Raw genomic sequence first — 18,144 nt, forward strand, 5'->3', positions numbered from 1 at the left:
CATTCAAAAGGTGATATAATATTAAACTAGAATGGCTATTGCCAAAAACAAGAACACTGGAAAGACTTGAAACAAGACTAAGGACTAAAAAGGTCTTGACAAGAGTGAAGAAGGCTTCACTCTTGCCTCCATATATAATTTTAACTAAGATGTACATGGTAATGTCCTATAGGACCTCCAAAACGTGTTGACTTTGTTAGCCACATGTCTTAACTAGTAAGGCAAGGTATTTATGTGTGCACCACATAGTTAGCTTATTCCACAAGCTATCATATGGAAACTTGTTTCATAAGCTACCAACATGTGATGAACTTGTTGGCCAAGTTTCTATTCTACAAATACATCTAAAGTCAAAACCAGGTCTATAAAGCTTCTAAGAAGCTATTTGTAGAAGACTTTATGAAATTAATCTATATTTATCTACTTCTACCTAATCATATAAGTAAGTATTGGAATAAATATATATGTCCCTGGCATTACCTTCCTTTTTAGGAATGAGTTCCATGAGAAGCAATCATCATTTTCTATAGATCTTTGTAATTCTTCATCTTAAATTTGTTAGATGTCGTCAATAAAAGGTCTCAACCTTCTTTGTTGCATTTGCAAGATTCTTTGCTGGCTCCCATGTGCATTCACTAATGTCATATCTTTGCCAATGAACAAGATATTTCAACCTATTTTGGTGCTACATTGAGTCTAAGACTTCTTCCACTTCAAATTCTTGATTAATATCCACTTCTAAATGAAGAGGTGGCATTTGTCTTCTTCTCAAGATATTCAGTGTCTTATATGATTCAAGAAGGGATACGTGAAATATAAGGTGGATTTTCATAGACTCTCATAGATGTAATCGATAAGTAACAAGATTGATTTATTTACGAATAGAAAAAGATCCCAATTTATGATAGTCCAACTTATCACAAGGATGATTAGTCTTAATATTGTGACAAAGTAACCATACCTTATCACCTATGTTGAATTGTGATTTTTTCTTGCAATAGGCATTCATGTTGGCTTTTTGTTATTCTTGAGCTTCCTTTAATTATAACTTCATTGTTGTATGTAGCTCTAACAAATGATTTGCTAAATCTTTTGTTGAAGGATTATCAACTTTTGAAAAGTCAAAAGTATCAAGTCGTGGATGATAACTATAATTGACAAAGAAAAGTATTTGTTGAGTAAAAGAATGTATCAAATTATTGTAAGTAAACTCTGCCAATGGCAAAAGAGTTGTTCAATCTTGATGATAGTTGATGGTACACCTTAAATACTACTCCAAAACTTAATTCACATGTTCTGTTTGTCCATTAGTTTGAGGATGAAAAGGTTGAAGAGAGCTTTATATCTACTTTTAAAATCTTAAATAGTATTCTCCAAAGTCTTGATACAAATTGAATCTTCCTATCTGATATAATATCCTTTAGCAATCTATGATAGCAATAGATATTATCAATGAAAAGCTTAGTTGTTTCTTCACTTGAAATAGATTTTGTACATGATACAAAATATGCCATTTTGATGAATTGATCTATGATTACGAATATACAGTCATATCAACTTGAACTTGTAAGATCTATAATAAAATCCATAGAAATGAAAGACCATAATTATTTAAATATAGGCAATAGTTAGAGAAGTCTATAAAATCAATGATGAGGAATTTTTGATCTTGAAGAAATGTCACATGATTGGACAAAGTCTTTTATTACCTTTTAAATTTGCAGCCACCAAAAATCTCTAGATGTAAGCTCTAAAGTCTTGTTGTATCTAAAATTTCCAGCTATTAGAAAGTCATAATATGCTTGAAGAACACATAAACGTATTTTTATTTTTGGAACATATAGACGTCCTTTGAAGTAGAGTAGGTTGTTCTTGAATTCAAACTTTGAAATATCATAAGACTTAGAAGAAAGATTCTTGATATTATAAACAAGAGGATCAAAGGACATACTTAATTGAATTTGCTTGACAAAAGTTGAATCAATAGTCAATATTGATTTTATTATTCAAAGATGAAAATACTTGGATTTGAAGAAAATCGATCTTTGTTGATCAAAAGATGCATCTTCGTCTTTTGGTATAAGATAAAATGTCTAGAAAAGGCGTTTGATAGACCTTGTTGTTTTTCAAGTTAATAAGTAAACTTGAAATTGAATTTGTATAAAGAGATGCTCCAATAGGCTTGACGACAATTCAAAACATGTGCTGACATGAAGTACTTGAGGTTCTTATGATCTATATACATAGTGACTAGACTTGAAGTGCTTTCTAGATAATGATGCCATTGTTGAAATGAATCCACAATTACAAGGAGCTCTTTATTATTGATTCAGAATTAATCTCGGTTGATAAAAATTTCTTGGAATAGAAAGCTACTAGGTAAAATTTGTCATTTATTCCTAGTTGTAACAATACGGCATATATAGAAAAGACTGACGCATATGTTTTCATAAAAAATACCTTGAAAAGGTCGACACAATACAAGATTGGTGCAGAAGTAAACTCCATCTTTAAAGCATCAAATGATGCCTTTGCTTCTTTATTCCACTCAAGTTTGTCTTTACAAGTCAAACGTGTAAGTGGAGCTCTAACTTGAAAAAAGTTCTTGATGAAGACTCGGTAATAATTAGTAAAGCTCAAAAAGTATTATACTTTTCTTACTATTTTTAAAATCTTCTAATCTATAATAGTTTGGATCTTCTTGGGATCCATCATAAGATCTTTGTTGGAAATGATATATCCTAAAAAGTCAACTTGAATAGTGTAGAATATATACTTTTCTAACTTGGCATATAATCTTGCATCTATAATTTTTTGTAATACATGACAAACATGAACTTCATATTTTTCTATATTTTAGAGTAGATTAGAATGTTGTCTAAATAAAAAAATGACAAAATCATCCAAAAACTCACAAAAAATATCATTCATAAGATGTTGAAAAGTGGCCGATACATTCATGAGTCCAAAAGTCATGATATTATATTCAAAATATCTATACTTAGTTCAAAAAGTAATCTTCTATTTATTTCTTTTTTTTAATACGAACTAAGTTGTATGCTCTTCATAGATCTATTTTTGTATAGATCTTTGCTTGATTGAGTTGGTCAAGAAGTCTTAAATCAAAGACAAAGGATACATATTTTTTATGGTGATTTTTTTGAATCCTTGATAATCCACATACATCCGCAAAGATCCGTCTTTCTTCTTCACAAATAAGTTAAGAACCTTGGCTGGAGATTTAGAATGGCATATGAAATTCTTTGCCAAGTTCTCATCAATGTACTTCTTTAATGCAGCCAATTTATTGTGTGATAAGCTATAGATTGATTCGAATTGTGGTTGAGCTCCTTTTGGCAAATCAATTAAACAATCATAGGATTGATGCTCTTGAAAAATATCTATATTTTCTTTTAAAAAGAATGTCTTGGAATTCTTGATATTGACTAAGAATACTATTTGATATTTTATCACTATTAGAAATGGACATAGCATATATAGCAAAAGATGATTATTTTTTTGTAGTATGCATGAAATTTCTTACACCTACCAATAAAGGTTTAGATGTGCTAGACTAATATACTTCTACTTCAGAAACACAATCTTAGATTATACTACAAGAAAAGTTAAGGTTACAAAAAATCTAATCTATTTGAGGGTTATATTTTTCTAGCCATGATAATCCTAAAATAACCAAATTAAAGAAAGATCTTATTACATTAAATATAACTATGATGTTATGATCTTTAATTACTACATCTAAAGGAACAGTCTCATAGGTAACATTTCTAGAAGACAATGAATGATCATCTATGATTTCTACATATACAAGTTTAGTTTTCTTGACTAAAGATAATTTTTGATTTTTAACAAAATCTTCATCTATAAAACACGTTGAGACTCCTAAAATTAATAAGGCAAAGATTTTGTGATTTTTAGGTCTTAAATATACATCTATTGTAAAACAAGGTGAAGGGTCTGAGGAGAGAATATGACCTTTACTAGGTATTGTATATGATTTCAACCGCACGGTCTCTATTGTAGCTGGAAAAACTTGTTTTTTGATACATCATCTTCTTTGGTAATTGTGCTCTTCATTTTGTAATTACATTTCAAAAAACTTAGGAGCTGCCGCTAGTACTTGATTAATTCATTTCCAACCAAATCTTTATGCATGACACTTTTTAAATAACTGATTATTGTATGCAATGGCTTGAGCAATAAATTGTTCCAAAGATTCTACTTTTAGCATTATTAATAATGAATCTTTGACGCTATCCTTCAACTCATGTTGAAATTGATTGATAAGTACTTTGTCATTCCAATCCACGTCGCAAGTGAGGTTTTAGAATTTAGCAACATATGTGCTAGTTGATCATGATCCTTGTCATAAAGATAAGAATTTGGTCTTTACTACTCGTTCTCGATCCCTTTCTTTGAATGTGGTCGTAAATACTTCTAAGAATGAATTTAAATCATAAATAAGTAATGAATCATTTTCCATCAAAGGTGCAAATCAAGAAAGAACATTCCTAGATAGAAGTGCACCTATGAAGTCGACTTGAATAAATCCATCCGTGTATTGGAAAGGATGTAATCTTAAGTAGAGTTTAACGTGTTGTAAAAATCCTTGAAATTTTGATCTTATTCTATCAAACTTCTCCGGCATACTAATTCTTGTCTTTCTTGAGCTTGTAGAAGTAAGACCCTCTGAATTTGGTTGTAAGGCTAATTGACTTGTTTCCCTCAACTACACAACTTCTTGACGTAGAATCTAGACTTCTTCCATATGTACAGAAATAGTACTCTCATAGTTGATTTTAGTAATACATGAAATTTCCACCCTAAAAGTGTTGATAATCTTGTGAAGATCTTCAATAGTTACAAATCTATTCTCACTTCTGCTAGGAATAGCATCCTTCTATAAACAACTCAAACAAATCCAAAAAGTTAAATTAAAGGAGGGTAATCTGCAATCTCTAATAAAAAATTTCACAAAGAAAGATAATCCACTTTCTTTAAGGAAAAGATCAATGTTTAGAAAATAAGGTTTTTAATTTAAAGGTGGATAGTTTGCAACCTTTAAAATACAACAATAGAAGTGGAATAATCCACTCATTTCTAAAATAAGAAAGAAATACTATGTTAGTTCTCTTGTCAAATTGTCAAGAATATGAATTTTGAAGAAAGAAAATCCTCAATATATTCTTGTATCACTGAAGAGAACTAGAGAGTCACTCAAAAGGTGATGTAATTGTTAAATTATAATGGCTATTGCCAAAAACAAGAAGATTAGAAAGTCTTGAAATAAGACTAAAGACTAGAAAGGCATTGACAAGAGTGAAGAAGGCTTCACTCTTGCCTCCATATATACTCTTAACTAAGATCTATGTAGCAATGTCCTATAGGATCTCCAAAACATGTTGACTTTGTTAGCCAAATGTCTTAACTTGCAAGGCAAGTTATTTATGTATGCGCCACATAGTTAGCTTGTTCTACAAGCTATCAACACGTGATTAACATGTTGACCAAGTTTATATTCTACAAATACATCTAAAGTCAAAACCGCTTCTATGAAGCTTCTAAGAAGCTTCTCTAGAAGACTTTATAAAATTAATCTATATTTACCTACTTCTATCTAATCATTTAAGTAATTATTGGAATAAATATATATGTCCATGGTAGATTATTAGATTTAATAACCATAGTTGGCTATTTAAAATGTTATAAATTACTATACAACCTTCGCCTTGACAGTTGTAAAAATAATTCTATAAATAAATTCTACCAACACAATTGGTCATACTTTTAAAAACTTTAATAAACTATGTTATCAATTTATTTATGATTTTTAAATATAATATTTTAAAAACAAATGAAGGAGTTTTAAATTTTAATTTGTGCATGTAATGATAATTTTGACTTTTAAATCTCTATTTAATGATGTCTTTAGAATAATACTTTGCCAAATTCAATGATTAAAAATTAAAATTAGAAAAAAACCATTAATAATCATATTGGCTTTTACAATGTACATATTTTATAAAATTAAAATAAATGCAAGATTTGAATTTTAACATATAATGTTATTGTGAATACAATGTTTATAATAGTGCAAGGAGTTAAAAATTCAAATAAATATAAATCTTGAAATTTAGATTTATTTTTTTTATTTTTAATATATTAGGATCATTAGAAAATCTTGCATTAATAGTATAAAAAGTTATATCTTACTTTACCAATCTAAAGCATATGCAATAACATATAGTATTTGAATTGTGGAATAAAAATTGGATATCTATTATATAAAATAGCTTAAGTATAAGACAAAAAAGCCTTCTTATTGGCCAAACATAGGAACAAGAGAACATTGATGAATAAGAGAATAGATAGATGGCAATGCCATAGATTGTAGTGTCCAACTGTACAAGTTTTTACTAATCTATATATATACACTAGTAATAAATAAATAAATACATATACAATAATATTTTATCTATATATAAAATAGGAAAAGAATTTCATATTTTGTTCTTTTTCAACCTTTTTAATATTGCAACATAAATGTTTATGTTGCAATGTTAATAAACCTTGTTACATGCAGGGTTAGTTTAGTTTGTGTTTTTAGAAAATATTTAGATAAAATCCTATACATAATTATTTTGGTAATTAACATGTGACTTAGAGGAAGATATTTCTCTGCATGTGCTTACCTAAATGTACATATGCATGCTTAACAAATAAAGAAACAACAAGAGCAATAAATAAATAAACATCTATATATATATATATATATATATATATTAAAGCACGCCCAGAGCTACAGCTTTTCCACGATGTTAAATAAATCAACACAAAGACTTTGAATGAGAAGAAGGGGAGGTAGTAGCAGAAGAAGTCCATTCAATGTCATCAACCAGCTGTAAGAAAGAAACAGCGGGAGAAAGAAAAAGCAAGAAAGAAAGAAAGAAAGAAAGAAAGAAACCTACGTGGAATATGTTTCCACGCGTGGCGTTCACTGATTAGCCCTAATGTTAGTTCTCCCTCCATTTCATCTGATTGGCGAAAAAGGAATCTGGAAGCCGCGTGGGATATTCCCCCCTCCCTACTCTCACCAAGCCACTTGCCGTTCCGTGTCACCGTGTGAACGCTCCCTTATATAAAGAATCGTGAACAATGCACGTTGGAGTGTTGAACAATGTCTATTCACCAAAAGAAATTGCTTTGTTAAGTGGGTAGTCATCGTAGTAGTAGTAGTAGTAGAAGTAGTGGTAGTTATTTATGAAGGTAATATTTTATTCAGTGCATGGAGATTTGCCATCATTTGGAATTCGTTTTAGCTCATGTTTTGAGGACACGTTCATATATTCCATTTGACAAAGGTTCAAGACTAGGAGTAAGTAGAGGGATTCACCCCGTGGCGAAAGGGAGTGTTCATCCATTGAACTGAGAACCTCCCCTTCATCCACATCCGAACACTCCCCTCCCCTCTAGGAAAGAAAACGGCATTCGAAGAATCCGATCCTCCTTCATTCGTCTGCCAACACCCCCATCTCCCCCACGCGCTGAGCTGGAAAATCCAGGTCAGCAGCACAGTTGCCACCTCCCCCGCCCTCCCTTCCCACTGGGCACCAAAGGCACCGTTGGAAGAGTCCCTGATGTCAGACCCTGAAGTTCCGAAACGTCAGCCTCCTTGACCTCACCCGCCCCGGTCGTCGGCTAAGCCTTGACCACACCCGGCCCACTTGCCAACTCCTTGCTTCAGGCCGAACCTCACTCATACATAGCTTTGTCTTTTCTGACCGACCGAGCACGAACCACTTCCGAGCCTATCATCACATCAGAAGGTGACAGGTGTGCATTGACCAGTCACCACGGTGGCTCAATCTCCAACTTCTGTAGACTAGGCGTCAGAAGCTACCGACCTGTCCGAGCCTGGATGGGGGCGGGAATTGGAGCTTGGGCTGGGCCCAAACCCCAGAAGCAGGCCCGTTGCAAGCCGTATAAAGCGGGAATGTAGAATGTACATGGGGTGTATACAATGGGGGGGGGGTGTGAAACGGTTGTTCATACGGCCGTGGTCTCCGGAGACGAGTAGGAGACTGTAGGGGTAATGTTTCCAGCGAGGTCTGGCGCTGGTTGGGCGATTTCCAGTGATCCCTCGTGCTCCTACCATCACCTCCTTCGCCTTTGACTGGACAAGGCGAGGGCCCATCTGCCATGACCAGAAGAAATTGGGAGAGAACCTTGTGAGGAGTTTCTGTGTAAGAGATAGGCGCTTTCTGTATAAGAGTTAGGCCGGTGGGATCAATGAACTTCGTGTACTCGGGTTCTCTCTGAGTTAGTTTTTCGCGGAAGTCGTACGCTCACAGGCACCTGGTGGGTTAGATGCGTTTCCCTTTTCCTTTTGACTGGTGGGAGAGGCCAAGGACTTCGTGCGGTGGATCTTGTGAATAAGGACCGCGTTGCTGTTGATCTTGGGTTGTAGTTTCCTTTCGGCGGAGCAAGTAGGTGTGCGCAGAAAACCTCGAAGTTAAAGGGTGTAGGTCCCTTTTCTCTTTCCCGTTCTTGATCTTCCTTTTTCCTTTTGCCTCTTCGTCTCTCTCTCTCTCTGTCGAGGTCGTGCAAGGAACCAAAAGCGTGAAAAGCAAACTGAGGATACCTGCTTCGACAAGATGCAAGTGTGCTTGCAAGGTGATTGTAAAACATATTGGACGACCTCGTCTCTGTAAAGGTTGAAAGCCTGAATATTCAAGACAGCGAAAGCCCGGGTTGTGTAGCATTGGAAGCAGGATTTCAAGCAATTGTAGAAAGAAGTATTGATTTGAAGCTCTTACAGAAGCTTGCTTGTCGATTTCCACGGAATATGGGTAATTACATGTGCGTTAGTGTCAAGCACCGGCAAGTGCAGGACGAGTGGCAAGGGCCGCCGACCAAGATCATTCGCCCAGATGGAACAATTGAGGTGTTCAGACAGACGGTGACGGCTGGGGATCTTGTGAAACAGTATCCTGACCACTTGGTGTGCCATTCCAGCGCCATGATTTCTGCTCTAACTCCAAGTTCAGCATTGCCCGCGGAAAAGGAGCTTGAGGGTGGTCGTTTGTATTACGTCCTCCCGGCGCACAAGTTTCAGGAGAAGATCAAATCGCAGGGGAAAGTAGTGCCCCGAGGGCGCGGGAAACTCATAGTGGAGATCAGGCCGACGCCAGGCTTTGCGCAAGTAACAATGAAAGGCGAAGTTGGTGTGAAGCCATTGCACGACCAGCATGGAGTTGTTGTGAAGCGCGTGAAGTCGGACTCCGAGGAGCCGATCATCAGCTACTCGACACCCAATCTGAGGAGTATGTCTTTGTTCTCTCGAACACAACCGAGTCTCGCCCGGTCAACTTCATGGAAGCCAAGGTTGGAGACTATTAACGAGGTGGGTGCTGCGTCACGACGACATATTCAGAACTTCATGCGAGCTCGCAGTTCGCGGAAAAGCTGAGTACAAGATTGCGAAACGGATTTTGAACACATTGATCTACCTCCAGGCTCAAGGCGTGGCTGCTCCATGTACATTCAACCATAGCCGCATTGAAGGAGGATGCGAGGATTTCGACGTTCACACTGCCATTGATCCCAAACAGTGACCTAACCCTGACGGTGTATTCTCAGTAATACTGCATGGTTTAGGGTTAACCCTCCTCGTAGCAAGATTTCAAATTAGGATCACTGCCCCTTGATGGGGGTTACACACATACGGCGGTGGGGTTAGGTCAGTGTTTGGGACTTGCAACATTTCGGAATAGATACTGTGACTTATGAACGTCAAACCCTTTTTTGTTTGTTTCCAGACGTAACCAGCCTTGTCATCTGTATGAACGAGTGACGGTCTGGTTGCGACGGGAGACGTGAGATTAGAAAGTTAAACAATTTTGTAGCAGGTGAAACCTTTGTACAGTGAAGTTATCTATAAAATCCTGGGTTACGATTCTCTCACGAGCCATTGTCCCACTCCAAACCTTGGAAAAAACAATCCATGTTTTTAACCATAATCTCCGCTTTCTAATGTCCAGTATCTTGCAACCGGACGTGATAATACAACAACACAGTAACGCACCGGCGGTGGCTGTTGTTGATGCTGTTGCAGCGTTTGTGTTTCGTCACACTGCACGAATAGAGAAACCCACTACCAAGGTATAATTTTCACAAGCCAGGAACATTCTCCTCGACCCACCGAATATTCATACCTCGAACCCGAAGGTCTCCCGAATCGAAGCTGCCCACCAAGGACAAGGCTTCACCACACGGTCGCGAGCATGCGAATGACCAGATTGGGCTTCCAGAGTAAAGAACAGGGTGCCCCTGCGAGGAGAGATTTAATGCGAGCGTGGACCCACTTCGTGAAGGCAAAGGGTGACACCTCCTGATTGAATGTCAGTGGAAAACTTTAGGGACCCTGCCTGCACACGCTACGCTCTCCGTCTCTGCTCTGCACCGGAAGATGACGCTTGGCAGAGATCGCATTCAATCGTCAGGCACGCTCATCAAGTGTGGCCGGGACGATTGCCGAAGCCCACCACCGTTCGTTTCCTGCCGATTCCGCCCCCCTCCCCCTTCGTACTTGCCTGCCACTTTCCCCTTCATCTGGAAGCACCCCTTTCCACAAGGGTGACGGATGGATGAATTATCCCTCGATGAATGGGTGGGCGATGGATGAATTATCTGGTAGATGAGTTCAGTACTGTCTTTGTGGAGATAAACTCTTGATAAGAACCAAATCTGCCACGTTTTGGCTTTTGTGCTTTTTTGTATTTTTCTTCTCTCTTCTTTACTTTTTTATCTTTGAAATATATGGGTGTTTTAAATACTGATTCCCTAAAGCTTAAGAACTTGACTTCTTTGGACTTTTATGAATAAAAATAAATAAGTTCAGTTATTTGCTTGTTCGTTTATCTTCATTACTTTACTTAGTTTTAGATCGCCTTCTTTACATTGAACTACTTCGGAATGGAACTACACTACCAAATCTATTTTATGTTGATTCTTTTAGTTTCAAAATTGGAAAAATTGTACAATAATTTGATAACTAAGAGATGAAGTTTTGTTGAATGATGTGAACGACCTTTCATAATTATTATTTACAAATTTAAGTGTTTACTAAGAAGTTTAATGAAATTGTAGAAGTCATATATCATGTTTTACAATAATAGGGAAAAGTTTGTAACTTTTCATTATTATTATAAAATATTATTATCACTATTATTATAACTCTACTATTACTATTGCCATTATTACTATTACTACTACTACGTTAATACTGTTGTTAAAATTCTTTCTCCACTTTAAAAAGTACTTCCTAAATATTACATAATCTCAGAGTGCAAAACTATAGTGAGTGGTGCAAAAAATAAATTAAGACAAAATCAATTATTGCCATTGAGTTTGCCGTATGAATCTGGTGTTAACAATCACAACATACCCAAATTGTTTTAGAAAAATACACAAATTATATATATATATATATATATATATATACATACATAAAAAATATAATATATAAAAAGTTGAAAACGTTTTTTTATTGAACAAAATTTTAAAGCACCTTGTACAAGCAATAATTATTACAATTTATAAGACTGGAATATCTATTATTGGATATACTAAAAAAATAGGAATTTTAAATATATATAGACAATATTAATTCATTTTCGTCAAAAAAGCTTTACCAGAAGACCGATTCACATTAATAATTTCTTATCATCATTATCATTTCTCTTAAAATGTGGTGGAGTCCTTCCATTTATTAATCATCTTGCACCTTCGTTGCACATCCCAAATTCGAATCTTAAGATCTCGTAAAACATGTGGGTGAAATCGAGATGTCAATGAAGATCTGGATTGATCGTGAATGTCGTGTTTGCAACCTCCAGCGATGAATCCATCGCAACTTAACCCACTGCAGTCTTCCTGCATTCAACTACGCAATCGCCGACATTTCCTTTCAATCTAGAGGCTGCTATCTCCTGAAATTGGGTCCATCGTATACTTGATTCGTGCGCAACTTCAGCAGTAACAGTGTGCAAGGCGACGTGCAGGCGATTGCTCAATCCGAGGCGGGTCCCAGATTTCGCCTAATGCATGTTTACGAACTCCAGGATTCCTCAATAACCTCAATTAAAAACTTGCAGTGGCGATGGTAGTCTCAAAATGAACTCCACAGTACATTGCGCTCGTGGACGCGCGTATGATTTGCACAAGTGATTGCTCCTAGTGTAAGTTTATTTGTTGCAGTGGTGGTGAGACTGTCCTTGCTTCTGAGATTCTTCCATTGCACAGTCGATAACTGCTTTTGGCATCACGCCATCTTGAACCGGCGCATCAGCGGGCGTGACGATTTGCACGTCACTGCTTGCGTCGTGTGCGTTCCTGGTGTGTAAATTCCATGCCTGCACAACCCTTGTGAAGCGCACCTGCACAGCTCACTCGTTCTCTCTCTTACGACCTCATGCTGCCCCCATGACAGAAGAACCTTGTCGATGCAACCAGCCAGCTCCCAACATCGATGCGTGGGGTATTTGCTTGATCTGATGCGTGGTGCTTGAATGCTAGCAGTTCGGGAAGCATTTTCCATGTGCAACCTGCTGACGACGTGGAGCCGTCGAGCTTCGAACCCGCGTCTGCCACCCAGCCTCGGAGCGGCCTCCTTCGAGGATCTCTAATGCTTGGATTGACGGATGAAGCGATTGGTATAACGTTTGGATGAAAATAAACTTTCATCCATATTCTTTGCTACATCCATGTTTGCTAGGTAGGCTTCTTGTAATTTTGTAATTTTAAATCTAAATTTAATCTAATAAAATATGGTTTTATGTAAATCGACACTTACGAACTAAATAATTACATATTTTTAATATTGCCTTTATAATAATAAAATAGTAATAATAAATTAAAGATAAAATGGTGTGCATCCATTTAAAATCATACCATCTTTTTGTAAGTCAATTTATATACGAGTTCATCTAAAGTTGTTCGCCAACTCTTTCATTTAAATGCCTCAATAAATGAAAAACACTCAACATCCAAAGTTGACACCATGAGCTTCACTCCATGGACTTTGAGTACATTGTGTGCTGTCCATTTTACAATAAACACATAACATTTACTTATTTATTTATTATTTGTTTTTTGTTTTTTGTTTTTTGTTTTTTTTTTGTCATTTTGATGTTATTTTAAAGAAAAAAATATTTTTGTAATTAATTTTGAAATTCTCCATAAGCATTTGGTGTATATTATTTCAACATACCACACCCAAAGTAAAATAAAGGGCTCTAATATTAGTATATATATATTATTTCATTTCTTATTAAAAATAGAAATAGAAATTAAAATATTAGTAATGTAGCTTATTGCAGGTAAATAAATAAAATCATTACACTTTCTATTACTAATTTTGATGAAAAAGTCAAAGTATAAACTTTCAAACTATTGCTACTGAAAGGCTTTAAATATCATTTACTTGGAAGACTTTGTGTCTACTAGGTTGTTTGTGATTGATAAGTATCACCTAAATGGCATATGATTTGGTGTAAAAAGAGATGAAGGAATGCACAAGACTTGTATAGAAAGAGGATTGGTGCAACAAATACAAGTAATTTATTTGTATCATTGCAATTGTGCATTATAATCTATAGGCACTAGAAATATAAATTCTTCTTAATTATAATGTGTTTTTTTTTTTTTTTTTTTTTTTTTTTTGCAAAATGTAAGATAAAGATGAAGACTTAAATAAAGGTTGAAGTGTTATAGAAAGAATCCACAAAAGCCTAAGAACAACAACAAGGCATGACATTGCTAATGTTTTGTCGATTGTCTTTGTATATTTTTGTATAGCTACATTTGTTTAAATTTATTTATATTGAGTATTTATATATTTTTATTTAAATTTGATAAATCTTCAAAATTAATAATTTTCTTGTTTTATTATTTTATTATTTTGAGTACAATAAAACATATGGTGAATTTGATCTTTCATTATGTATATGTGTGTATGTAAGTAGTTGAATGCATTTTAGAAGAAATTGAGCACATGATGAAAAACGATTGTAAGAATGGTAGTAATTGTCTCTCTTCTTCGAAGTATCTTGGGCTCATATTTTTGCAATCTTAGAGTAGAAGGTTAAGTTATAGTCCTTTTAATTTAGTGGATTCTTTCTATAACACTTCAACTTCTTCCAATATAAATTTTGCATCTCTTTCATACAACAATATGTAATAAGGAACCAAAGTTGACTGTTTGGGTCATTCTCTTTTGCTTTTATCTTTTCTTTTTTGCATATGTGGTGTTTTTAAACACACATTGTAGAATGCAAACACCCAAAGCCCTATCTTCAAAGCAAAAAAATAAAAATAAAATAGTACTTTGACTCTATATGGGTATGACATGACAAGTAAAATTATTGATCTTGTACATTTCTATCTCATACACTAATGTGCAAGTAAAAACAAATTTTAAAGTGTCTTAATTTAGCATTTTAAAAAATAAAAGGACAAATGTGAGGTCATTATAGTCAATTTATTAAAACAATACCAACCAGCATATTGTTGATAGTATCAAGTAATAATTTCAGAAATGTGGATGACATTATCTAAATATTCAATAGATATTTCTCTATTAAAAATTTATCAATCTACTTGGATAAAGCATTGTTTGCTAGTGAAATATTGCATTGAAGGAGATGACAATTAACAAATTATGAATGGATTCTACAAATTTGACTGATTTTTATTTTTCCATGTAGAACCTACAAATAAAAAAAAAACATATATTACTTCAAGAACTGAATGAATAAATCTGTGTGAGTGTCTATCATATGCATACAATGGATCACATTATAACACATATCTAAATTCTAAACAAAAATGTTGTGCAAATGAAACATTCTAAATCGAAACTTTCTGCTTCTGTCGAATTGTCTCAGAATTGAATTTAAACAAAAAGTTTGTGTGAATTATACTGGATAAAATTAAAAATATATTTTATATCAATGAAAGACATAAATTAATGTAAACTATGATATCTTATATTCTTTGATTTTTTAAAATGACACTTAAAACAGTTCTTATTTGCGGCTTCATAAATCAAGTACTTGTGTAGCATATCATTTTGTGCATGAACATTTGATATCAAATACATTAAAATTTGTACAACCTTTTGCCCAGTTGAATGTTTGTGTTAATTAAAACGGATTCAAATTAGGAATTCACAGAAATATATTATTATGTAAGAAAAAGTTTACTGGATATTTGCTATTTGAAACAGTTTACTGAATATTTACTGAAAATTTGAATACATAATGAAAATATTCTTACAACTGAGCAGTATAAATAAGTAAGTAAATAAATAAATAAATTGTATTCAAGTTAATTTAAAATATGAAGAAGTAAATTCTTTTAATATAACTCCTCACCACTTGAAAATTCACTAAATGAAAGGTATCAGTTTTGATGGAGTATGTAAATTTTCAAGCATGTTAATTTGAAAGCTGTTTGGTCCACTTCCAACGTTACTTTTTCCTGAAAAAGTGTCGCCCCAGTCAAAGACAACATTTAAAGCAAAAGGAGCCATGTCGTCCATCTCCCCGAGGCCAACCACAGTTGAAGTTTCCTCACCCATCCACACTTGGCACATCCACGCTTCCGCTTACGAACCGTAGGATTACATCGAATTATCAACAACCACGACGAAATTGCGGCCACGACGAAGACACGAAGGAGCCAAGCGAGCATGGTCAACGCCGACAAATATGGCTCGGCGTTCAGTAGTGCCGTGTTCTGATTAGCGAAATGTGGGAGATGGGTTAGGTGCGAAAATAAAAGTAGTCTTCCCATCCTCTTATCGACAGCGAGTGACTTTTGAGGGATCCCAGAAATCGGCGATACAGTGTAAATTTTGTTCCTTTTCGTGTGTTTATTTTTTTTGGGGTCGATTCGATGAGAGATTGCTAACACGAGGTTTGACCAATCCACCACACGGAAAATTTGCGGGGCCCAGACGTGCCACTAAAGCGCAATCCGCCAGGGAAGCTCCTAGAAAGCGCGGGGAAGAACACCCATAAAAATTCTTCTTGGTGTGATGCAGAGTCCTGTATTGTGATCGAATTCGAATTCCGAAAGCTTACCGAATTTTCGTTTTTTGGGGAAGATTTTCTATACAGTGAGAAAACTGGGGAATTTTTCTGCTGCAATGTCAACACTTGTGGGATTCGTGTGGTTCCGACTGCGGTGATGGTTAATAATAGAGAATTCTCGGTTGCGCTCTTGACCGCTAATTCCGGATTCAAGTGATCGCAGATCTGTTCTCAAAGGTCAGCGCGTATACGGCCACACACAACTTTAGCACATTGTCGGTGCCACCAAGGTTAATAACAACTTTATGTGATTCTCCATCTTCTTCTTCTTCGATGGGTGCGAGTGGAATATATCTGTGAATGTCCTCAACCACCACAATCCAAAGATTGGATAGGGATATTCAACTCCATGACTGACAGACGCAATTCCAATAGTGATTTTTTAGTTGTATGATATATTTTCATATTAGATTTAAATTGGTCTAATATGTTGTTTGAAATTCAAGCAAAGAAAGAGATCATGCTACTCTTGTTTGTATGGCATAAATGAAAAATCATAAATGTTCAAAAAATACAATTATAAGAAAATATGTCATCACATTCTTAACAATGTTTATCTAAGAATTAGAAAGAAATTATTCACAAATTTTGGAAGTGTAGTCATGTAATAAGAAGATAAAATTAGATAACATATATACTTAATAAATTGTGCACATGTAATTATTTGGAAGTGAGAGCCTTAAAAGACAATTTGCAAACCCAAAAAAATCTTTAACATCAGACTATGACTAAGATTTTTAAAGATTGAAGTGATTTAATTATTAGTATATAATTTGTGAGTTTAATCTATATATATATATATATATATATATATATTAATCAATGAAAACAGTTAGAATATAATTCTAGTTACAAAAAATATATAAACAAGCCTCACCAATGGCACACTTTAAAATAAAAGAAAACAACCAAACATAACAACTAACTTTTTATATTGTTAGGATATGTTAAAAATGACAAACAAATTCCAAGCTAAGAAATAGAATGATTTGATGAAATATCAAAATTCTACACTACAAGGTTATTATATATGACTTGCTCAAACTTTAATAATCTCAATAAAATAAGAAGAATATTCAATCAACCCACCTATCTTCACTTGGCTCTTGTATTCCCTAGGACTTTGCTCTCCGTCATTGATCCCTCATATTTTTCACTTAGTGATGTGTTAATTTTGTTAGAAGGACAGAGGGATGAAGAATGGAACTCTTAAGAAGGGATATAATGGGTATGGTAAGAAGAAAATCACTAACAATTAGTTGTTTTGAAATCTATGTGGGTTGATGTAATATTTTCCTAAAATAATGACATTAATTTATCTAGTTTCTCAATCTATCTTATATACATGCTTTTTAAGATTTAAGCAACTTTGATCTATTAACTACAAGAGCGAATTCTCTTTGTTTGTTTTTTTGTATACATGTACATATAATTACACATACATACATCCAACCAAATCGTGATGTGTTATTCAGTCCACCTAATAATTGTCAGCAAATGTGGCATGTTCTTTCTACAATACTAATATAATTGAATTCGATGTCTAACAAGTGGAGTAGCATGGGACTGTTGAACAATATCTGACAACTTACTTAGTAATTCTTACGACAGTTTTTGCATATGTTTGGTTTCAAAGTGAAATAGTTAATGTTAATTCCGAAGCTAATAAATGAGGCCATGAACTGGAATCTACATGAAACTTCTTATTACAGTTCTGGAAACTGCTCCTGAAGCTGCACACTTACAACAATCCATGATGTGGGCTACAATATACATAATTTAGAGCACCATCCTTTGAAATCTTATGTGGAGCTCTGCACTGCACGTGTTGATAAGGAGGCAGCGAATTTTTGTTGAAACTATGCAGTCAAAAATATCTGTCGATGAGTCAGCAAATGCTTCTTAAGTGATTGACCAAGGCGCTTCCAAGAAAGCTCAAATCTGTAGGAAAACTTGTGTCTCAAAAGAA

General features: G+C 34.6%; 1 protein-coding gene across 1 annotated transcript; it reads left to right on the forward strand.

The window, feature by feature from the left end:
• The first annotated feature begins 8,055 nt into the window (after positions 1-8,055).
• Positions 8,056-9,984, forward strand: LOC149989969 (uncharacterized). The gene has a single exon (XM_090255033.1). It carries the CDS (start codon positions 8,867-8,869, stop codon positions 9,488-9,490), a length of 624 nt encoding a protein of 207 aa, XP_090111159.1. The 5' UTR covers positions 8,056-8,866; the 3' UTR covers positions 9,491-9,984.
• The last annotated feature ends 8,160 nt before the right edge of the window (positions 9,985-18,144 follow it).

This window comes from Physcomitrium patens, chromosome 1 (assembly GCF_059467195.1).
Source record: "Physcomitrium patens ecotype Gransden chromosome 1, ASM5946719v1, whole genome shotgun sequence".
Lineage (NCBI taxonomy): Eukaryota > Viridiplantae > Streptophyta > Bryopsida > Funariales > Funariaceae > Physcomitrium > Physcomitrium patens.